This window comes from Pipistrellus hanaki, assembly GCF_964339955.1.
Source record: "Pipistrellus hanaki genome assembly, chromosome: 8".
In the NCBI taxonomy this organism is placed as follows: Eukaryota; Metazoa; Chordata; class Mammalia; order Chiroptera; family Vespertilionidae; genus Pipistrellus; species Pipistrellus hanaki.
In genome coordinates, this window is record NC_140510.1 from 58,916,072 (window position 1) to 58,941,107 (window position 25,036).

At 40.1% G+C, this 25,036-nt stretch overlaps 1 protein-coding gene across 5 annotated transcripts in view; it reads right to left on the reverse strand.

Moving 5' to 3' along the window:
• DIS3L2 (DIS3 like 3'-5' exoribonuclease 2) overlaps positions 1-25,036 on the reverse strand; it is a 283,427-nt gene that overhangs the window by 120,967 nt on the left and 137,424 nt on the right. For all 5 annotated transcript variants that reach the window (XM_084891776.1, XM_084891777.1, XM_084891774.1 and 2 more), the window contains one exon: positions 7,970-8,049. In XM_084891776.1, the coding sequence (XP_084747902.1) occupies positions 7,970-8,049 (80 nt within the window). The remainder of the gene's footprint in view (positions 1-7,969; positions 8,050-25,036) is intronic.

The window sequence follows — 25,036 nt, forward strand, 5'->3', positions numbered from 1 at the left end:
TCCTCCTCCATTGTTTCCCTCAGTAGGTGTGAAGACTCAGCAGCAGCAGCCATTCCCTAAGACCTCTCATCTCATTTCATTTTCCATTTACACTCTGAATTCTCTCCCACCTTCTTCTTCAAGACCTTACAAAAATAATCAACCCCTTTCATTCCTATTTTTTTTCAATATCTCCAATCTCTTAATATAGAAACAGGTCAAAATCACTTCCATCGTGCCCTAACTGTTTTGGCTCCGTGAATAGAGTGTCAGCCTGTGGACTGAAAAGTCCCAGGTTCAATTCTGGTCAAGAGCATGTACCTTGGTTGTGGGCACATCCCCAATAGGAGGTATATAGGAGACAGCTGATCGATGTTTCTAACTCTCTATTCCTCTCTATTTTTTTTTTAAATCACTTCAGGAGAAACCAAGATGGTGGCATAAGCAAACAACTAAACTGCTGCCTTGAACAACAATTTCAAAACTACAACTAAAAAACAAAACGTCTATCACCCAGAACCACGGGAAAGCTGGCTGAGTGGAAGTTCTACAACTAGAAGAAAAGAGGAAAGAGCATTGAGACAGGCACAAGTGCTGAAAAGCTGAGGTAGGAGGTGCGTGAATTGGGCTGGCAGTGGGTGACTGGGTGCGCTGCTTTTCTCAACACGAAGGGAGACAAGCTCCCAATTACACTGAACTCCAGTTTCTGGGGAGACCTGAGGACCCCAACTCCTATCTGGAGAAGCTGGACTATCTGCCATTGGGTCGGAAAGTGAGGGTGGCTTCCTTGCAGAGGTGCGCGCAGCAATCGTTGTTTACTGCACTGGAGTGCAAGGATTTGGAAACGCGGAGACAGAGACTGCTGACTAGCAGCCATAGCTGTTTGCCACACCCTAACCTAGTGACTCCCTGAGACCCTGCCCCACACAATCTACAAACCCACCCAAGCTCCACACAGCAGCTTTTGCATTTAAATGGCCTGCCCAATCGCAGCTTAACCTAACAAACTGCAGCTCTGATCAGACAGCTCCAAAACCTCCAAACTCCAAGCAAAGAGGAGAAAAACTATAGTTCTCACTGTAGCTCCTTTTGGGTGGCCTCAGACAGTAGCTGACCTGCACCCCATTGGAGATCCAGAAACTAGTGTATCTAGTGGTAAGTGTGAGACTATACTAGATTTCAATTACTCAAATCCATAAGTGACACATTCAAGAGGTAGAGTCAGACAGCACCAAAGCCCCACGGAAGCAAGTCCTGCCCCATAAGCATGTCTCCAGCACAGCAGTTCTTCCATTATAGACACAGCAGGTCCTCACAGCCAATTGGCCTGGAGATCAATTCCTCCCAGTGTACCAACAGCAATCAAGGCTTAACTACACCAAGGCTTTGCACTCAGCCCACAAAGGGGTGCACCAAGAGTGTCCACTTCAGATGATAGGCTGAATCAATGGTCACCTACCACAGAAAACCACTCCATCAACACAGTGAAACAGCAAAATGCAGAGACAAAGACACATGTCACGAATGGAAGAAATGGAGGAAAGCAACTATTGGACATAGAGTTCAAAACCACATTTATAAGGTTACTCAAGAATCTTCTAAAAACCGCTGAGAAACTTGATGAGACCTCCGAGGAGCTCAGCGAGACCCTCAAGGATCTTAATGAGAATGCAAAAACAAACAAACAAACAAAAAAAAACCTTTAAGCGTACCAACATCGGAATTATTGGGGTGCCAAAAGAAGAGAGAGAGCAAAATATTGAAAACCTATTAGAAGAAATAATGAAAGAAAACTTTCCCTACCTTGTGAAAGAAATAGACTTAGAAGTCCAGGAAACACAGAGAACCCCAAACAAGAGGAATCCAAAGAGGACCACACCAAGACACATCATAATTAAAATGCCAAGGGCAAAAGACAAAGAGAGAATCTTGAAAGCAGCAAGAGAAAAACAGTTACCTACAAGGAAGTACCCATATAACTGTCAGCTGATTTCTCAACAGAAACTATGCAGGCCAGAAGGGAGTGGAAAGAAATATTCAAAGTAATGAACAGCAGGAACCTACAACCAAGATTACTCTACCCAGCAAAGCTATCATTCAGAATTGAAGGTCAGATAAAGAGCTTCACAGACAAGAAAAAGCTAAAGAAATTCATCACCACCAAACCAGGATTATATGAAATGTTAAAGGGTATTCTTTAAGAAAAGGAAGAAGAAAAAGGTAAAGATAAAAATTATGAACATCAAAGTGACAACAAATACATACCTACCAACAAGTGAATCTAAAAATCAAGTGAATAAAAAATCTGATGAACAGAATGAACTGATGATTATAATAGAATCAGGGACATAGAAAGGGAGTGGATTGACAATTCTCAGGGGAAGGTGAGTGTGAGGGGTACGGGAAGAGATCGGACAAAAATATTACACCTATGGATGAAGAAGTGGCAGGGGGTAAGGGCAAGGGGTAGGGGTGGGGAATCAGGTGAAGGGGAGCTGTTGGGGGGGGGGGGGGAGAAACACTGTAATAATCTGAACAATGAAGATTTATTTTTAAAAATTAAATAAATTAGCTGAAGCCGGTTTGGCTCAGTGGTAGAGCGTCAGTCTGTGGACTGAAAGGTCCCAGGTTCGATTACGGTCAAGGGCATGTACATTGGTTGCGGGCACATCCCCAGTAGGGGGTGTGCAAGAGGCAGCTGGTCGATGTTTCTCTCTCATCGACGTTTCTAACTATCTCTCTCCCTTCCTCTCTGTAAAAAAAAATCAATAAAATATATTTTTAAAAAATAATAAATAAAAATTAAATAAATTTAAAAAAATAAAACACTTCAATCTTAAAAACAAAGAAAAAGCCTCTCCAGTTCTTACTTCCTCTCTGCCTCCAAAGGGGATCAGTCATGACAAGGAACTCTCAGCAGTGACAAATATGAACATGTGGGGAAGTGACAGAGTTTAGGAATTCTTACAGGCTTTGCTTCTAGTCTCTAATTCATGTTCCCTTACCAAAGGGCTCCCTGAGACAAGAGTTCCTAGTCCATGCTTCTCAGAGAAGGGAAAGCCTTGCAACCAGAGAGGCATCAGGAAACAAAAACAGACGGGAAGACTGGCATCCCTAGAGCACAGTACTTTGCATTCCTCAGGTCCCTTGGGCTAGATGATGTCCTTTTACCTGGCAGTAGGACAGATCCTTCTTTCTTCTGAGTAAGATGGCTGCACTCTGAGGGTAAGGGAAATATGAGCAGGTGGCTGAACAGAGGGGTGTGCTCATTAATTCGGAGATTAAAGCAGCAAGGAGTAGAGAGAGAGAAGAGGGATGTGACTACGTGTATCTAGCCCAGGCATTCCATCAAGACTTCTGCTAAACTGTGGTTAAGGTGTATATTCCAATTTCCAGAAAGCCTCAAGGATGAGTCGATTTGTTTGTTTATTCTTATTCACTGATCCATACACTCTTTTTCCTCCCCCCCCCCCCCCGCCCAGTGGTTTTTAGTATATTCACAAAGTTTTGCAACCATCAACACTTTACTTCCAGAATATTTCACCACCCCCAAAAGAAAACCTAAACCCATTAGCAGTCATTCCTCATTTCCTCCTCTCTTTAGTTCCAGTCCTTCATTTCGAAGGCCTGCCTAGGATAATCCTGACATGCTTAGATGGCAGAGCATCATTAGAGAAGAAAGCATTACAGAAAATAGATGATAGAGAAATGGTGAACATCAATTTCTTGTAAGGACTATTGGAAGCTTGAACAGCTAAAAGCTGAATAAAGGTCCTTGCTTGTTTGGCTAACAACTTCCTCGCTCAGAGATTAGAACACAGCAATAATGCTTATTTAATTGAACAGAATTGGTTGCTATTACACCAAACTCAGATCTCATCCAGTAGCAAGAGAGTCACCATGCCCTGGCCACCAGGAAGGAGAGTCTGGATATAGACAGCTATGTACCTCAGGTCCCATATAGGCAGAAAAAACTCTATGACACAGGAAATGGGCTCAAATTGTGAAAGCTACAGGACATGGAAGAATATGTAGGATGCTCAGCTGAGAAGTGACTCGGAGAAATGTGACAGCTATTATCTAATATCTGAAGGGTTGTCACATGACAGACAAAACTTGTTTAGGCTGCAAGGAGCATAAATGGGACTAATGGGTAGAAAGTTACAAGGAGATAGCGTTATTTTAGGTCATTAGAGGGAAGGAGTTCCAATTAGTCATATAATCTTCAGGCCAAGGGGCTGCCTATCAGGTAGAGTGTTAAATGCAATCTGTAATTCAGTAAGTGATGTTATAGAGCAGTGTTTGCCAAAGTGTGGTACGTGTACCCCCAGGGATATGGGAAGAGTTTGGTGGGGGTACGTGTTGCACCGGAGTTTGGTGGGGATATGCCCTGCACCGTGCTTAGCTGCGCCTAATTCTATGTTCTCATGAGTACGAGGGGTACTCAGCGTTACGAAAATTATAGAAGGGGTACACATATGTCAAAAGTTTGGGAAACACAGCAGAGGCTTGAAAACTTGAAGGTGGCGTGACAACTGTGGCATTCTCACATGTGACTGGTGAGGTCAACTGTGAGGTGTGTTGCAAGTGATCCATTACATCAATAAAACTGAAGTATGTGATTTACTGACTTTAGATTTGGAGTTCTCAATATAACACCACTTTTATTCACTTGAATTATTATTTTCTTGAGCAAAAAATGAAAGACTCTATGTTCAAGATAGCTTCCTGGGTACTGTCATGAGAATGTTCCACTCAAGTGTGCTTAAAGGCTACACAAGTTGGAGCATTACCAGCTAGATGTAGGATCCCTTCCAAAGCTGAGATTCAAGGGTAGGGGCACCCCCCTACCCTTTCAACCTAATCAGGATCTACTATAGAACAGGTGTAATTGTGTTTCTGCAGAATTTATCTTCAGACTGTATAGTCTCAGTCTCCTACCTACAGGAGATATTGATAACAAGCCCTGAGGTTACATATGAACTCTGTAGAAAGGGAGAATGAGAACTAAGTAAACTACATCTATCTGCATGTTTTATTTTCACAGAACAGTCATTCAGAATATTTCAATGGGAACAAAGTAAAGTTTGACCTTTCTATTTTCTTTAAATAAAAATGGTTATATATAGAATCATATATATATATATATATATATATATATATATATATACCTATATATTTTTATTAACCAATGTCACCCCAATAAATTCAATAAAAAAAATAATAAAATGGTTATAGATGATGTAAATATGGCCAGAAAACATTATTTGCTCTTTGAAACATTAAACATTTTTTCCCCTAAGAAAGAATTGACTGAATTGTTAACTAACGGAACCTGAACTTTGCCAAACTCACCCTCATCCAAACTGGAACTGACTTTTACTTTTCAGTTCCCTGGATAAATGGCTTTGGCAGAAACTGCTGTCACAAAGGCCAACTGTAGAAGTGCCACCATAAAAACACTTGACTGACTAACTGAGGCCTTTGCAGATTCTTCCCTGACTCCTTTTCCATGTCCTTTTTCTGCTGCTCTGCCAAATGACCAGATGTTAATTACCCCTCTGGAATGCAAGAATAACTAAGCAGATGGAAGGTATCTAGTCACCTGGTGCAGTGCGCTACTCGGCAGCCCTGTGATTTCTGGCACCTCATAATATTTTTTTATTACAAAATTTTTTTCATTATAAAACTATTATTACCACATTATAAAAATTTGGAAACTAGAGAAGAGAGAAAAATCACTTATGATCCCATCATCCCAATAAAATCACTGTTTGCATTTGGTGCACTGTCTACTTTTCTTCAGGGCTCTCCGGATGTAGTTAATGGACCATATGTATGTAGCTTATTTGCGCCCCACCTCCTCTGAAAAGGATTTGCAGCAGCTTATATAAATTCATATCATCAGGCAGACAACTCCATGTGGACATACTCTCTCCAAAACCAGCCTGACCTCCTGTCTTTCTGGTTTCTAAATTATGTATTTCACCCCCTCATCATCGAGGTAGAAACTTTTGCCCCCTCTTGAACTACTCTCCCTGGATTCTAACATTCATTTCCATTGGTTATTCTATTGTTACCCCTTTCTCACATCTGTCCTCCCCACCCCCATCAAAACTGTCACCATCTATGGTCCAGTTCCTTATTACCTACTTATATTCCTAAACAATTATAATGTTTTTCTGACTCATTTCTCTGCTCTACTTCCTTTCCTATCCTTTATCTTGTGCTGCTAAATTGTTTCCCTCACTTTCACTGCTCTCCCTGACCCACAGATGGAAAACAATTTATTTGACTGTCTGACAAAGTATATTCTCTAGATGAAAAATTTTAAAAATGTACAATTTGTCCCCAGTCAACCTTTCTTGCCTATCTGTTACCATTAGCCCACGTGAAACCTTTGCAGTGATCCTGTACACACAAAACTAGGATTGAGTGAGTGGGGCAGGACATGTGCCAGCTCCCTGGTGTCCGTCCCTACAAGGCAAATTCATTGGGGCCAGCCAAGACGGAGTAACAGATATTAGACCTATCCTCCTGCCATTAACACTATAAAAGTGGACAAAATAAATGAAGCAGCTGTTTTCAAGCACTTGATTACAAACAGAGCAGGGCTGTGAACCTGGGGAGAAGGGCAATACAGGAAGTGTGTCCACTGTCACCTGGCTTTCTGCCCAGGGCACTTTTCACACTGGGTTCAGGGGAGTAGAACTCATACTGATGACGATCTATGCCCAAGCCTTTATATGCACAGATGGCTCAAGATATAAGAAACTAATCCAGTATTTGCTTTTTTAAGTAGGCTGTTCAAATTTTAGATTTTAAAAATCCTCAAAAATTTCCATGGGGACTTTCTTCTCTTTATGCTTTATCTTCCTTTCAAATTTCTCTAGTTGAAAATACTGAGCTATTTCCCCCATAGTTTTCAGGAGGACTCCATTAAAAGACGATAAAAGCACTTTTAGGCAATAATGCTTTCTGTCTCTCTGGATTCTCTCTACTATGCTTCACTGACTACTAGAGTAGAGATTAGACATTGAAGCTATGCAGTTTTGCCCCAGTGGAATATGTGAACACCTCTGCAATGTTTTATAAGACTAAGCCACTGGGCCATCAACACTTTGTTACAGTTTGAAACCCAGGGTAGACATCCATCATAGGCAAGCCGTCCCAGGCCATGTTACTACCAAAACCATATCCAAGAAAGACTGAAGCCAAAGCAGTCACCCAGTCATTATCCTAGAGAGGGGCATGAAGTAGCTAAGACTTAAGCAGTACATCCTGGGGAGACATTAAAATTGGAATTGATAGAGTTTGCTCTTCTCACCACCACCCCCACATTCCCTTTCCCCCTACTGCAGCTTTCAAAACTGCTGCCTCAAATCCCACCTTTTCTTGCTTAGCTTCATCCCAAAAGATTGTTGAAAGAGTCCCTAACAGCTGCCTTTTGCAATTCGCTGGACAGATGAAGACCTACTGAGAACAGTGTAGGCTTCTCCAGTTCATTTGAGGAACATTCCTCAGGGCAGGTGTTCCTAACACCCATTGCTGAGCATGCCTTTGGAGAGCACCCTTGACTCACTCCATATGTTGTCCAATTCAGGTAAAGAGGCCTATGCTTCTCCCAAGCAGAGCCTTCAGGGATTTCTTTCTTTCTTTTCTTTTTTTTTACCACATCCCACCCAGACTGGAATTTACTGAAGGCCAAGGCCTGGAATTAGTTATTCTGCCCTTTCTGCTGCCTCTTGTAAGGCCCAAGAAGGATCCCGTAGAAAAGATATTTCTTATTCTCACCCTCACCAAAGTCACCACAGGAACACAATCCTTACGTCACATACTTGTGTGGCCTCAGAAGCTTATGGCAAGTTCAGGAACAAGGCAAATCTCAGCCTGCACATTGCACTGCCAGGGGAATACACAGCAGCCAGACTAACCACATAGGTATGCACACTGTTTGCTACCCAGAATTGTAGAGACATTTCTATCCTACCGTCAGCAAGTAGCTTGCAGGAGAGGGCGTCATCAAGGTCTCGGGCAGTTGATGGGTCAATGGTGAAGATACAGTCTTTTCTAGGAAAGATTGAAGATATAATTAGTGATGCTGCAAATAACAGAAAGTTTACCCTACTGTAGTATTAGCTTTAAAGAAATAGTTATTTTGAAAATGTACAAATACTAGGCACAGTGAAGAGTAACTCTTACGTCTCTTTGAGGGGGGGTCTTCAGTAAAACGTGAGACTGGGGAGAGACAATGGGAGGAGACAGCAAGGCTCCATATTGTCTCTGTATCTTTTTCTTCCTCTCTGTGGACTGGTACCTACTTCTTCCTGACCCTGAACAGGAACAGGTGTGAGAAGGTGGAAATGAGGCAGCATCCATGAATGAGGCTGCTCAAGAGGAGCTGTCTGCCTACAGGGACAAATCTCTGGTAAACAACTCTCCAGTCATCAGTTCTTATTTTTGCTTCCCCCTTTCCTCAGTGGTTCATGGGAACCTATCCTTCAAGGAACTATGTGAAGAAATTTATTGCTTCTATCTTCCAAAAAAAGGGTGTGTTTAAAAAAAAAAATCTAAAATGGTTATGACATGGGCAGGGGACCGAAGAATAAGTTTTGCAAAAAAAAAAACAAAAACTTTCGGCCATATAGTTAGCTATAATACAATTCTACTTGGAAATGTCCCTAATCACAGTTTGTTTCCATGAACAATTATATACCTCCCCCAACCTCATATAATCAAGTACACTCTCTGTCCATTTATTTCCACAAACTATCCCTATGCAATTCCACTCTTACTCTGTGAAGCCCCAGCCACTCTCTTTTTGCTTTAGATTTTCTCAAATAACATGCCCACCCAATCCAGCCATTCCTAACAAATGGCTAAAGATCTGGGCAGACTCTGGCCTCAATTTTCCGTAACTTCTGTCCTTTCCTCCCCAGGCACTGGGCTGAAGATTGGGTGTTTAGCAGGTGACTAAAGGCTATGTTTCAGTGCTATGAACATAGGCTGCAATTCACAAGTGTATGTTAAATGAATGAATGAATGAATGAATGCTGACAGTAAGATGAAATTAATCCTGATACAACAGTAATGGGTTCTAAATTGGTTAGAATCTTGAACTTGATTCACAAGATAAAGAAGGAACTACAGTGGTGCCTCACACAACGAACTTAATTCGTTCCAGGAGCAAGTTTTTATGCGAAAAGTTCGTTATGTGAAACGCGTTTTCCCATAACAATACATGTTAAAAAAAATAATTCGTTCTGTAGCATAAAATATGCTAAGATGACATAAAAAAAGATAAATTTTTTGTTATTATTTTTATTTAGATACATCTAAAAACATAATTTTTTTTTTAAAAAAACACACATTTTTTGAATTTTAAGACAGACTAAGTAGAGTCTACCGAATCTTGCACATCTTCATCCATTTTCTGCTTTTTGGCCGATGGTTTCATGAAAAACCTGTCCAAAGTCGTTTGTTTTTCTCTTTTCTCCAACATCTGCCGGAAATAACGGACAAGAGTATCGGAGTAAAGATCGTTGATCCTGTTTGCTTCAGCTGAATCCGGATAGTGGGCATTGGTAAACTCCTGAACTGCTTTCCATTTGACCAGGATGTTCTTGATGTCAGCAGTTGGGATTGGTTGATTGTTTGATTGTTGCTCCTCGTTATCAGATGACGCTTCCCTTTGAGCATTGTCCTGTTGCTGGACCAGAAGTGCTTGGAGCTCTTCAGTTGTCAGCTCTTCTTCGTGTTCCTCAATAAGCTCCTCTACATCCTCTTCCTCTACCTCTAATTCCAACCTTTGGGCCACTGTGATGATGTCCTTTGCTCGGGCAAAGCGGTCGTGGAAGCTCGGGCGACTTCGTTGTGTGAAACGAAATTCGTTGTATGAATCGTGAAATGAAGTTCGTTGTGTGCAGCGTTCGCTGTGCGAGGCGTTCTTTATGCGAGGCACCACTGTATCTGCTTCTTGGTTCTTTTTGTATGCCCCATAAAAGCAAGCAATATGCTTTATATGTACTGAGTATCAATAAATAGTTGTTTAACTGAAATTGATATGTCAGACTTGGTGGTGGGAATATTTTAGTCCTTTCATTGTAACAAGCTGGAAGAACATCCCTCTAGTCAAAATAAAAAAGAATACTCTTAGCTTGGTAGAGGACATAGTTCATTGGTTTACTCGGAGCGTTGACTAGGAAGCTATGTTTTCTTAAAATTGAATGTCTCTGGGTGATTTGAGACTTCTATTTCTATGAATGAATGATAATTCCCACTAAAACATTTCAAGCCTCAAATTGACCCAGCCATATGTAACAGAGTAAAACTATAAATCTCAATTCTTAGTCTGCCAATGTCTTCTTTGAGAGGACCCACAAATTGTTTCTGAGAAAAATCTTAGACTAACCTGCAAGCTCTCAAACCAATTCTTTTCTACTTATCTGCTCTTAAACCAGAAACATACAAGTCTAAATTAAGACAACTCTGAGGAATAGTCCTTAGAAAAGTTTGCTGGAAAAGCATACCATCCAAGTCTTCATCAGGGGTCAGCAAACTACAGTTCACAGACTAAATGGGGCCTCACCTGTTTTGAATGGCCTGAAAGCTAAGAATGGTTTTTGGATTTTTAAGTAGTTGAAAAAAATCAAATAGAAGAATATTATTGCATGACATGTGAAAATTACCTGAAATTCAAATTTCTGTATCCATAAATGAAGCTCTATTGAAACAGAGCCACCGTTTTTCAGTATAATGGCAGAGTTGTGTAGTTATGACAAGACTATATGCTTAAACTATATATATTTGGCTCAAAGCAGAAAGTTTGCTGCCCCTATTTTGTGTGTGTGTGTGTGTGTGTGTGTGTGTGTATGTGTTATCAAAAGTTTATTAAAGGAACTTACAGATGAAATGCATCTTGGGCAGCAGCAAGATGAGGTGGATATCCTGTGTCTGCTGGCCCATTTTAGATCAATGTTTCCCAATATGTCAAGTATTCTAATTTTTTTTAAAAAGTTCCTGTAATTCTGTTTGGGAAATTCTGGGCCAGTTTCTTAATTTTAGGACTTTTTTATTCAATTTATTGGGGTGAGATTGGTTAATAAAATTACACAGGTTGCAGGGGTACAATTCTACAGTACATCATCTGTATACTGTATAGTGTGTTCACCAACCCAAGTCAAGTATCCTTCCATCACCATTGTGTAGGGCTTTGCAGAGCCTTCAATATGCTGGTATTGTACAGTTCTTGCCTGACTCTTTTGATCGTGGCACTTTTTATGGCAGAGCATCTTCCAGAGGCAAGATCCTCAGGACAGCGCTCTTTGAGCAATGATGGACTACACAGGACTCCAGTGCAGTCCTTGTCCCACAAGTCTACCCTAAGAGACATTGCAAGAAGTCAACCAAATAGCTGTACTATTCACTGCGGGGGAGCTGATGAGAGCCCTGTCCTTTGCATCACTCAGTGTCTCTTTTATGAAGGAAGTCCATACAGTGCAAGGACTCACTCTTCTCCTGAGTTGATGGTTGGTTTGTATCATAGACATATGAGTTTCATCCTTTTAGATTTCCTTCTCTGCTTTGGCTATCAGGAAGCTCAGAAAAACATTTGTGACTTGCCTCTAGAGGATCATGTTTATAGTTTAAACTTAGTGAACTTTTATCCTACTTGTGCCTAATTTTTCTATGCATATATTCCTTTTGCCCCATGTCTTAATTTTTAAAAATTCACTGCATTATATGTATTATCAGCAAGTTGCCTTAAATCATTTTTAAAAACCATAGGATATATTGAGAGGATGCGAGAAGAAAAAGAGACATTCAGTATGGGCTTTAAAAAAACCAACTTCGCCGAACCGATTTGGCTCAGTGCATAGAGCATCGGCCTGTGGACTGAGGGGTCCGGGTTTGATCCCGGTCAAAGGCATGTACCTTGGTTGTGGGCACATCCCCAGTGCAGGAGGCAGCTGGTCAATGTTTCTCTCTCATCAATGTTTCTAGCTTTCTATCCCTCTCCCTTCCTCTCTGTAAAAAATCAATAAAATATATAAAAAAAAATAAAATTAAAATTAAAAAACCAACTTCTAGCCCTGGCTTTTGCTCAGTGGATAGAGCGTCAGCCTGTGGAATGAAGGGTCCTGGGTTCTATTCCGGTCAAGGGCACATGCCCAAGTGTCAGGCTCAGTCCTTAGTAGGGGGCATGTAGGAGGCAGCCGATCATTGATTCTCATCATTGATGTTTCTATCTCTCTCTCCCTTCCTCTCTGAAATCAATAAAAATACATTTTTTTAAAAAAATAAAGAAAACAACTTCTAGATAAAGCTCACAGAGCTCCAAACAAGTATTTGTACTGTTATCAGTGGACTCCAATTTGTTCTCTCACTATGGAAAATTGGGAGAAGCAAGGGAACAGTGAGTGACCCTGACAAAACCCAGGCCTCAGTGCTAAGAGCCAGTGAGTTAATCTGTTGTCATCACCACAATTACAAATCAGCCATGATATGGTACAAGAGGGCTCCTTCTGGTTGTGGCCACAGTAGCTGGGAGCTGCTGGCCTCAGCATTTGGGAGCCCAGCACATGGGGCGGTGTACTGTGCAGCTGCTACACTCTGTTAACATGCTTCGGATTTTACTGGCTCCTTTTCTGGAAGGCTTTGGTCTCACAATTTGCAGGGAGAGGCCTGGCCTGCCAGCTTCTAGAACCTGCGAGACCAAATATTTAAGGAGTTCTGTAACAATGGTTAGAAAGAAACTAACCCTGACCCACAGAAAATAAAGTGCCAGGTGGGGGAGGGATAGAGTGAGACTCCAGTTCATGAGGCTGCAGAATTCCAATTCAGAACAATGTTATGTAACCAAAACTTCTGAAGACACATGACTAAAGGGCTCAGTATAACTTCTTAAAGTGACAGACAACCTCTAATATTATATTATACAAAGCCATTGATCCAGGAAAAGAACACATGAAGAATAAATAAAAGCCTCCTAAACTTCTAAAAAGTTTCTATAAGTCCTTAAGACTTGGTCAAGAATCCCAGGATATCACAAAAGCATAAAAGAACTTCCACTCCTCTGTCACTCACACACTCTTCCTCTGACCTTGCATCCTCTTCTTCCTCAAGGTGCCAACATCACCATCCACCTCCTTGCAGCTGGAACAGCTGTCTAGTCTCCACAGCAACTTTTGCTCACTACTTACTCTGTCACTATTGACCTCACTGGATTTTGGCCATGGCCTGTATCACAGCACATAAATTGTTCTCCCTAAGGCAACAGTGCTTCCAGATTCATCATATTTGTTGTTGTTGTTGTTGTTGTTGTTATTAATCCTCCCCCAAGGATATTTTGATTTTTTAGAGATAAATAGAAGGGAGGGGGAGGGACAGAGAGAGAAACATCAATGTGAGACACATCGATTGGTTGCCTCCTGTACATGCCCCGCCTGGGTCTGCATAGCCTGAAACCAAGGTATGTGCCCTTGATTGGAATCAAACCTTTGACCCTTCAATCGGTGGGCCTACACTCTAACTCTGGAGTGGGGAACATACAGCCTGTGGGCTTTATCATTTGGTCTGGTTCTGCCAAGGCATTAGCAATGAGTTAATTACCGTATTTTTCGGACCATAAGACGCACCAGTTTTTAGAGAAGGGAAATGAAGAAAAAAAGATTCTGAAACAAATAGTGTCCTAAAATATTTTATGTGCATTAAAACCCAACATCACAGTCATAAACACATGTAATCAACCCTGTAAAGTAAACAGCAGCATTTAGAACCATTTTAGAGCCGGGCAAGCACACAGAGACCACACAGAGCTGGGCAAGTAAAAAAACTTTTTTTTTACAGTATATGTGTAGGCTATATTTGGACCATAAGACGCAGGGACTTTTCCCCCCCACTTCTGGGAGGGGGGGGGGGAAAGTGCGTCTTATGGTCCGAAAAATACGGTAAATGTCTGACCAAAAACAGCAGGTTAATTTTTTTCCCCCCAAACATATTCCATTGACTTTTAACAGAGAGGAAGAGAGAGGGACAGAGAGCCAGAAACATCAATGAGAGAGAACCATCAATCATCTGCCTCCTGCACACCCCCCACCGGGGATGTGCCACAACCAAGGCACATGCCCCTGACTGGAATAGAACCTGGGACTCCTCAGTCCACAGGCTGGCGCTCTATCCACGGAGCCAAACCAGCTTTGACAACAGCAGGTTAATTTTAAGTTGGTAATTTTGTATGGCCTAAGAATATTATAAATATCCAAATGGCCTTTGGCAGAAAAAAGTTTCCCAACCCCTGCTCTAACCACTGAGCAACCAGCTAGGGCCAGAGTCATCATTTTAAAACATGCATCTGGTCAAAAACCTTCACCAACTCCTTACTGAGTAAAATAGAAATTTGGCTTATAATTTGAAGCCTTTCAGATAGGGCCCCAACCTATATTTTTCCAATTAAACTGCATATTCCCAACAGTATATTTTGTGCCAAACTTTTCTCTATGCCCTCTGTTCTCTGAGACATTGTTCGTTCAGTCCCTAACACTGAGACATTTCCTCACCAATCTCCAATGTCTAAGACCTACAAGGCTTTTAAAGGCCTGACTGCAATGCCATGTTTTTTTCTAGGAAACCTTTGTGGCTCCAGAGTGGAAACCGCCTCTTCCTGTCTGCCCTGCCCAAACCTATGGCCTCTCTCTCTCCAATAACACTGCTCACAGTCCCAGTATGCTGGTGGTTACTTATGGACATGTCTTATTGCAGTGACAAGGCTAGAAAATCTTCAAGGTCTGCTGGGATTTTGGCCTGTCTCTGTACCTCTTGCAGCATACTGAAGACACACATGTAATGAATAGTTTATGGATAAATGAATGAAAAAATGACGAAAGGGCTCTCTTTAGCATTTTTCCATTCAATTTTGCTACTATGTCTTGGGAAATACATTTAGGATTAGAACTCATGACCTCTTGGCATCCAAGCCTGTGGTCACACCACAGTGTTATTGTTTCCAAGGGTGTCCTTTTCTGTCTTTATCCCATATTCTTTTCTCATAAAACCGGATTTTATACACTGTGGTTCAGGAACCATTTGTAGACTAACAAAATTTATAGAGGCCCTTCTACGTCCGTGACTCTGGGTTTGTCTCCTTGCTAGCAAGCAATTCTTCTGAGAGGATTTGGGTCAGTGGTGGTAAATGGGTGAAAAGGGATGGAAAATTTTAAGAAATAACCTTAATAAAATAAAGAATAATTTTTTTACTCGAGCACTTTCTTAGATTAGATAGTATTGGAGTTTATAAAGAAACCAGAAAATTTTATGTAAACTGAAGCAGAAAAAAACACACACAAAAAAAAAACAGCTAGAGGACTCCATGGTAACGTGTCCCTAAAGAGTGCCAAGTGGAGAGCATAGTCAAGTCAGATGTTGAATTCACCTGCACTTCCATTTCACCTTGACTTTCTTCAGGACTGGGGTGGCCTCTCCTTTTGCACGCAGAGGGAGATGGGATCATCATTTAAATCTCGGTCTGCCTCCTTGGTGTGGTGGGGCTGGACTGTTTACTTTTTCTGATGGCAGCTGTGGATATGGTAACACTCTTTCACTCGGTTCTACTGCCACAACAGATGTTAACAAATCTGACACAAATCACAGATTTTTCAGAATAGAAAAAGACTAAGTCTATGTAAAGCAAAAAATAGACCTTGGTTTATCTGTCCTCTCTTTCCCCCAAGTGATAGCCAGACACATATAAGGCCATGGAGTGAGCAGGGAGAAATGATGCACTGCTCTGTGCAGGCTCTTTTCACCTGACCAGGGGTTTTCACCTAAGGTCCACAGAAGGTCTATCTCAAGCATCAGTAAAATTCTAGATCAAATGGTTACTTTCGAAGGACAGTAATAAGACTGAATCAGAACTGACTTCCCCTGTTACATTAATTTACTCATCTACCACTGAACCTCTTTTACACTTTAAAAAAAGAAAAAGACACTCTAGAGCAGAGACCATAGGACAAGGATGGTCTGGTACTATGGGAGCCAAAGACTATGGCCCAGTCCAGGAAAGCCATGGTTTAAATTCAGAGACTTTCTACCTCTCAATTTTCATTTTGAAAAATGTCCAACTTTCAGGAAAGTTGGAAGAATAACAAAATGAACATCCATATACTTCTCATCAAGATTCATTAAATGTCAATAATTTGCCATATTTGCTTTATCTTCTTTCTCCTCCTTAGATCCTTCCCTTCATTTAGCAAGCTTTAAAAAAAAAAAAAACATCGAGTATTTAAAATTACACTGCAGAATACTTTATTCTCCCATACTTTATCATGCGTTTTCTAAGAATAAGAGCATTCTTCTACAGAACCATGATACTGTTTAGTGAGCAGAATTACAAAATACTGGGTTAGCCGAAGCCAGTTTGGCTCAGTGGTAGAGCGTAGGTCTGTGGACTAAAAGGTCCCAGGTTCGATTCGGGTCAAGGGCATGTACATTGGTTGCGGACACATCCCCAGTAGGAGGTGTGCAAGAGGCAGCTGGTCGATGTTTCTCTCTCATCGACATTTCTCTCTATCTCTCTCCCTTCCTCTTTGTAAAAAATCAATAAAATATATTTTTTTAAAAATACTGGGTTAAATCATATGAAATTGCTAATAGTTGACTACTTGTGGCTTAAGATTGGCAATTTCATGTGGTTCAACCTAACATACTGCTAAAAAATCATGAGTTCATATTGACATCTCCTCTGAAATTTAATACTACAGAGTTCTTCCTCATCTTCTCCAATTCTATATTTATAACTTCAGTCTCACAGTAAGAACCTCAGCTACCAATAACCTAATATTCAAAGTAGTTTCAGAATTTCAATACCACTAGTATCAAATAACCTATTAAATATAAGATGTGTTTTGAGTTTTATTCTTAGAAAATAGTCACTAAGAGTATACAGTCAAAGTGGTCAAATATACTATACCCCGAAGTTACTTGATTTAATTATTATTTCAAAATGTGGTGATGCTACATACTTACCAAACATTAGAACTATTTGTTTCTGTTTGATGTCAATTTTAAAGTTTATGCTTTTACCTACTTTTAGATTTAATTTTATTGTTGAATACTTAAAATATTTAAGTGATTCAAAGTTATAATGAGTTTTATTCTTGTCTCTGTTCTTTTACTTTGATCCAACCCATCCCCTATAGATAATTGTTTTTTTATCATTTTCTGATTTATCTTTTCTTTTTTGATATACCTTATTTTTATTTTCTATTCTTCCCTACTCAAAAAGTTGAATACTATAAATTCTCTTTTGCAACTTCCTTTATTGTTACTTAACAATAAATCCCAGGAATTACTCTATCAGTTCAGGGAACAGAATCATAGAATCTTCAGAGCTAAAAGTTCCTTAGAGGTCACCCTCATCCAAATCTTATCCCCTAAATGCCTACAAACCAAAGTCCATCAGGCAGGTCAGCTCATCTCTTGAATACCTGGGACATGGGTGGTCAATATTGCCACATTATGCTGACCGTTTAATTTTAGAGAACTCTATTAGAAAGTACCTTCACACTCTGAATTGAAATCCAAGTCTCAGAAACTTCATAATTCAGCCCTTTGTAGCCACAAAGAATTAATTGGCTCCCTCTTTCACCATGCAGTCCTTCAAACATGACTTTCCCCAAGAAGTAGAACCATTTCTTCCTTGTTCTAAATTGTTTATACCTGGGAGAAACCAAGATGGCAGCATAGGTAAACACCTAAACTGCTGCCTCACACAACAATTTCAAAACCACAACTAAAAGACAAAACAGACATCATCCAGAACCACAGGAAGGCTGGCTGAGTGGAAATTCTACAACTAGAAGGAAAGAGAAAAGCACACTGAGACTCACAGGAGCTGTGGAAAGCAGAGGTATGGAGGTTCGCACATGGAGAGGGAGGCATGTGCGCCAAGAGGGCTGGCAACTGAGTAGGCAGCTGGATTTCTCAAGCAGGAGGGAGACAAAAGCTCCTGACTGCTCTAAACTCCAGTTCTGGGTGAGACTCTGGGGTCCCAGACTTATATGGGGGAAAACTGGACTGTCTGGCACCAGGCAAAACTCAAGGGCAGCTTTCTCTCAGAGGTGCTTGCAGTGATTACCCCAGGACACTGAGAACCAGAGGCCTCTTAGGGCAGGGCTGATGGGAAGCCATTGCTGTATGCTCCACCCTAAGATCCCACCCCATGAAGCCATTGTTGTTGGCTCTACCCTGAGACTCTGCCCCATGCAAGCTGAATGCAGAGGCTTTTGCATATGAATAGCCTGGTCCTCTGAATTCTAATATTACCTAACAAACTGGAGCTGAGTCAGTGAGACCCAGAACACCCAAAAGAAGGCCCAAAGCCCCACAGCAGCTTGTATTGCTTCACAGCTGGGCCTCATCTGAGCACCTCCAAAACCCAAACAAAGAAGAGGAATATGCAGATCTCTCAGTAACTCCTGCTGAGTGGCCTCAGGCAGAGGCTAAATTAGCACTTCCTTGAAGATCCAAGAGCCAGTGTACCCAGTGGGACCATCCAGATTACAACTCCTCAGATCCATAAGGGACACACTGTTGTCTCATAAGGGTGTCGCCAGCACAGAATTCTCCCATTGTAGACATAGCTGATCCTCACAGCCAATTGGCCCGGAGGTCAATTCTTCCCAGTGATACTAACAACAATCAAGGCTTAACTACAACAAGACCATGCACACAGCCCACAAAGGGGTGCACCAAGAGTGTCCACCTCAGGTAAGCAGGGAGGCTGAACCACTGGGCCATACAGGACACCTGGCACACAAAACCACTCTATCAACACAGGGAAGCAGCCAAAATGTGGAGACAAAGAAACAGGTCACAAATGAAATAAATGGAGGAAAGCAAATGACTGAATATAGAGTTCAAAACCATGGTTATAAAGTTTTTCAAGAATTTTCTAGAAAAGGCTAATAAATTTAGCAAGACTCTTAAGGATTTAAAAAAGGACCAACTAGAAATTAAGCATACACTGATTGAAATAAAAAATAATATACAGAGATCCAATAGCAGACTAGATGATTGTAAGAATCAAGTCAAAGATTTGAAATACAAAGAAACAAAAAACACCCAATCAGAAAAGCAAAAAGAAAAAAGAATCCAAAAACATGAAGATAATGTAAGGAGCCTCTGGGACAACTTCAAGTGTATCAACATCTGAATTATGGGATGCCAGAAGAAGAAGAGAGAGAGAGATACTGAAGACCTATTTGAAGAAATAATGACAGAAAACTTCCCCCACCTGGTGAAAGAAATAGACTTACAAGTCCAGGAAGTGCAGAGAACCCCAAACAAAAGGAATCCAAAGAGGACCACACCAAGACACATCATAATTAAAATGCCAAGGGCAAAAGACAAAGAGAGAATCTTGAAAGCAACAAGAGAAAAACCTACAAGGGATCATCCATACAATCGTCAGTTTATTTCTCAACAGAAACTATGCAGACTAGATGGAAGTGGCAAGATAATCAAAGTGATGAATAACAAGAACCTACAACCAAGATTACTCTACCCAGCAATGCTATCATTCAGAATTGAAGGGTCAGATAAAGAGCTTCACAGACAAGAAAAAGCTAAAGGAATTCATCACTGCCAAACCAGTATTACATGAAATGCTGAAGGGTATTCTTTAAGAAGAGGAAGAAGAAAAAAAAGGTAAATATAAAAATTACGAACAACAAATACTTACTTATAACAAGTGAATCTAAAAATCAAGTGAATAAAAAATCTGATGAAAAGAATAAACTGCTGACAATTCTCGGGGGAAAGGGGTGTGGGAGTTGTGGGAAGAGACCGGACAAAAATCGTACACCTATGGATGAGGACATTGGGGGGAGATAAGGACAGAGGTTGGGGTGGAAACCGGATGGAGGGGAGCTACAGGGGGGGAAAAAAGAGAAGCAATTGTAATAATCTGAACAATAAAGATTTATTTTTAAAAATTGTTTATACCTGTGTGTAATTATTGTCACTCTTTTCATACATTTTTACTTATTTTGTATCCAGATCAATTTGAAGTTGTAGGGACCAGTTAAACATGAGTATAAAGAAGGTATCAAAGGTCAAGAGGAAAAGGCCAGAATTCATTCATTAAGTATTTACTGGTTATCTATTGCTTGTTCTAGGGCAGTGGTCAGCAAACTCATTAGTCAACAGAGCCAAATATCAATAGTACAAAGATTGAAATTTCTTCTGAGAGCCAAATTTTTTAAACTTAAATTTCTTTTAATGCTGCTTCTCCAAACAGACTCGCCCAGGCCATGGTATTTTGTGGAAGAGCCACACTCAAGGGGCCAAAAAGTTGCATGCGGTTCGTGAGCCGCAGTTTGCTGACCACGGTTCTAGGGAAACATTTGAAAACAAAGATTATTATCCACTTACATTCTAGTAGGAAAGGATACAGAAAATAAACACTAAATGCTATGGAGGAAAAGAAAGAAACATTAGAACAGAGCAAGAAGGGTTCAAAGTACTGATTATAATTACAAATTGGACAGTAAGGGCAGGCCAATGACATCTGAAGATGACTTGAAGGATTTCTGGAAATGATCCATGGCTATATGGGGGAAGAAAGACTTGGGCAAAAAGAAGAGCTGGCCTGGCAGGCTTGGCTCATTGGATAGACTCGCATCAGCCTGAGGACTGAAGGCTCCCAGGTTTGATTTTGGTCAAGGGCACATGCCTGGGTTTCGGGCTCAATCCCCAGTAGGGGGCAGGCGTGCAGGAGACAATCAGTGATTCTTTCTCATCATTGATATTTCTATCTCACCCTCTCCCTTCCTCTCTGAAATCAATAAAAATATTTTTTTAATGAAAAAAAAATATAAAAAAAAGAGCTGGTGCAATGGTCCAGAATCCACTAAGTTAATTTCCCTGAAGGCACTGAACTATACTGGGCACAGATGAACCAAGAGTGTTTGTATGTGGAGCAGAGATGGTTTGGTCTCTGCACGCTTTTACTTCCTGTTTTATCCTAGGCAGCAAGAGCAGCTAGTCCCAATGCATCCACAAAGTCTTTCTATCTTTTCTCAGCTCTACTGAATATCTTTCTTTTAACCTCTGTAGTAGGGTTTTCTTATAACCCAGATTTTAAATATCAGACCGGGGTTACTTTAAAACAGGCTATGAGAATACCGATTAATATATAATATATTAAAATTTAAAATTGGACAAAATGAGGTAGCAGTAAGCTTCCAAAAAATACTCCCACAGAGGGATCAAATTTCTAAGCCCCTAAATATCTATATACAGAAGGACCTCGGGTTACATCGGAGATCTGTTCCGACGGCGCAACATAATGCGATTTTCACCTTTAAGTCTGAACCCACCTACATATGCACTTATGTCACTCACCTGAAGCACATACACAGCAGTAATGAAATGAAACAGTAAAAAAAATTTATAAGAAAGTTAACAATTCCTGACCTTTACTAGTGGAAAAATAAATAATAAAAAACAAAAAGTATATATGTACATATGTTGAAATGATGGAACTTTTTTTTTTAATATAAATAAATGGGAGATGGCGACGTAAAGACTGCGGACTGCCTGTAGTGTTAAGAGTTAAAGCATGGAAAGGTCTATACAATGTACAAAAATCTTCACAGAGAATAAACACATTAGAGGTCTTCAATATATGGGAAATACTTTAAAATACTTTTTTTCTACCTCCTAAAAATCACTTCTTGAGAAAATAAAATTATAATAGAGGTGGGTATTATTTTTTACTTTCATTTTGTGGATGGGGAAACTGAGGCTCAGGGAGATTAAGTAACATGCCTAAGATCACAGAACTGTAAAGTTCTGATTTAATGGGACAGTTATTCAAAAGAGGAGGTGTTAAAAGTGGATTAGACTAAGAAGTTTTATTTCAATGGAAGTTGGCAACTTTTCTAATTACCTGTAGTTCCAAACGTTATATTAAGATTTAGACATCCCAGAAAAATTTTGGCAAAAAAAAAAAATAATAATAATGCCAAAATTTTCTTTCAGGACAAGTTTCTCTATGGTTAAGTTGGCAATTACTTAATTTTAAAGTACAAAATCCAAATCTGACAACCTTTTACTTTCAACATGAAAATCCACATACAGAGTTCTGATATAAAATTTATTCAAAGTGGATATTCCTTAGTTTGTCAGAAAAAGTTAAGATCCAAGTGTTTTGTTTTGGAATGAATATACAAAAATAGGAAAAAGGAGCTTAAAAAGAATATGCATAGAAATATTTTCACTTAGATATACTACATTTTTTAATTTACTATGCAATTTCCAGAAGCGACATAGTTAATATGTAAAAATAAAACAGAAATTGTAACCAAAGTTTAATGACTTTATCAGAGACTTAAACACAATGGGGTAAAGACCAGTATGTAACAGATTTCAATTCTAGTAGGCAGAATTAAGAACAGTAACAAAGTCAAGGAATTAACTATGTCTAGACATGGCTCCTAGATTTCTATTTGAGGAAGAATATTTTTTTTCTCATCCTTTGAATTCCCAAACTAGGAATTCAGAACATGCTATTGAAAGGATCATCATCCTTAATTCTCAATCCATTTATCAGGCTAAAATGCAAATGTAAGTGATGAAAACATTTCAACAGCCCTGGAGCTCCAAAGAGCCTTCTCAGGAACATGCTGAGCTAACTGGGGAAGGGTTAAGCCACCCCTATTTTTCAGATCTGAAAACAGTTGTTCTGATATGAGAAGAATCATTACAATGGTGCCAGCTCTCTTCTATAAAAGCTATACACGTATTTTGCACAACTGTATGATTGTTATGGCAACCATAAAAATGGAACTATCATTCTTCAAATTACACACTTCCCATACTGGATTACCTACATACATTTGTTCTTCTACATTACCCAGAATTGCTTTTCAGAAAGTGCTATGTTTGTCCTATAGATGTTTAGGAGCAAGATAAAGTGGTCTCTTTCAAAGGGAGATTCCACAACAATGAATCTTTCAAAAGCCTAACTCTTCAAGAATTCTGGGGCTTCCTTGTCAAGGCTTTTAATTCTGTGGTCACTGGGAGGCCTCAAATATTCCCCCTGGGAGGTAGAAGAACTGTCTGGAAAATGTATTCCCAAATGATTGTTTCTTATTAAAAGGATGATTAAAGCACCATGAATGGGCCTTAATAGACCTTGCACAGTTCTGTAAAATACTGAGAACATTTACTAGAGTCCAAATTTAGTGAAGTGAGAGACTTGATTAAGAGACACCTACAAGCATTTTAGCATTTTAATTAAAACTACTGCTGAAAATAACAACTTGAATATATCAAACAGTAAATGCCTAAATAAATATCAGCTGTATTTCAGAATGATCAGGGGTTCATTATTATTACTTTAGCTAACATGAGAACTCTGTGATTCTTAATAGGGAAAAAAACAAAACAAAACATGAATTCTTTCTTCTCATTAATGGGGAAAGCTACAACTAGTCTTGTATGCCTTTTAAATATTCACTGTGGAGCCAAAATTCTGTTTTCACTATTCACAGAGTTGATTGTATAGTTTTAAAAAAATAACAACAACAAAATTCAACCAGGCCAGTAGTGACTTCCTAACTGATTTTAATATTAAATACCTAGATTTTGAGATGAAAATGTGTTTTTAATTACTGCTCCAAATAAGGCACTGAAATTCATCTAGGCTTCCTTTCTCAAAAACACAAACACAAACAACAATAACAAAAACAAAAACCCATAAAGTTTCCCTTTGAGGTGGGCAGGACAAGACAAGCTCTAATAGCAGCACCCTGGTTACCATAAGCACTCCTTTAGCTGCAAAATGCATTGAGTGAAACTCAGAGAACTACTTCTCCACTCCCACCTCATCTTCAGGAGTGACCTGGATGACCCCATGTACAATTTGCACCTCTTCCTGTATTTCCGGGGTCAAGTCTCCCAAAATACTCCTTCTATCTCAATCCAATCAACATCACCCAGTCCTTACAATCCTTGGACTGATCCTGAACTCATAACCCCACCCTCTTTTCCTACAGAAGCTCTTGCCAACTGGACTCCCGTCTTCTCTCCTTCTTGCCTGCCTTTCAGATTCGTCAGCATTTGGCTACCAGGATGAAGTTCCTAAAACATAGCATTAATTATGCTTCTTTCTCAAAAACCTTCACTAGCTTCCAGCTATCCTGACACAACAGTCATCAGCTTGGCATTCAGAATCCTCCATGCTCTGACTTCAAACTATTCTTCCCTTCTTAAGATGATGTCTTCATTAACATGGGCCCTTAACAAACCAGTTCTGCTAAATGTCCTGATTTAGTGATTCATGTAGACTCATCATCTCTTCTAGGCTTTATTTTCTTTGAAGGACAAAGTAAGGCTCAGAGGAGTTAAGTAACTCGCCCAAGAATGTATACCTAGTAAATGGCAGAGGGAGTGGGGATTCAAACCAAATTTGTCTCTAAAACCTACTTCTTATATTTCAGCCTTGTGATACCAGGATAATTTAAAATTTTCAAACTCATGGAATAGAAAAAGAACCAGTGAACACAGTTGTTGTAGACTGTTACCTGTCTTGACGATTCCTCTCCCAAACCAGCATGGAACCGAAACCAGGACAAACAGAACCTGGGCCCAGAATTTCGAATTGGGACTGAGAATGGGAGAGAGAGATAAGGAGGAAGGCATGTGAAGAGACAAGAGGGAAAGAGAAATCAGGCTCCCTCTGAGGGGCTGTGGTGCTGTTAGGCAGCAGCCATCCCAATGAGGAGAAGGAAGGAAAAGAGGCTAGTCTGAGCGAAGGGAAGAAGAGATCAGATGTGGAGAGTAGAAGAGGTGGAGATGAAGACAGAAACCCTTCAGGGTTTCCTGTCTCACTTTGGTCCTTGGTTCCCTGGCCTTGGGTTTTGGCAGTCACCACAGGATCCTTTCTGCTTAAGCGAGCTCAAGTGGTTTCTGTTATTTGGGACCAAAAAAGTCTTAATTAATACAACAGCTGTTAAAGTTTCCTAGAACAGCTAACTGGTGCTCTCGATGCTTT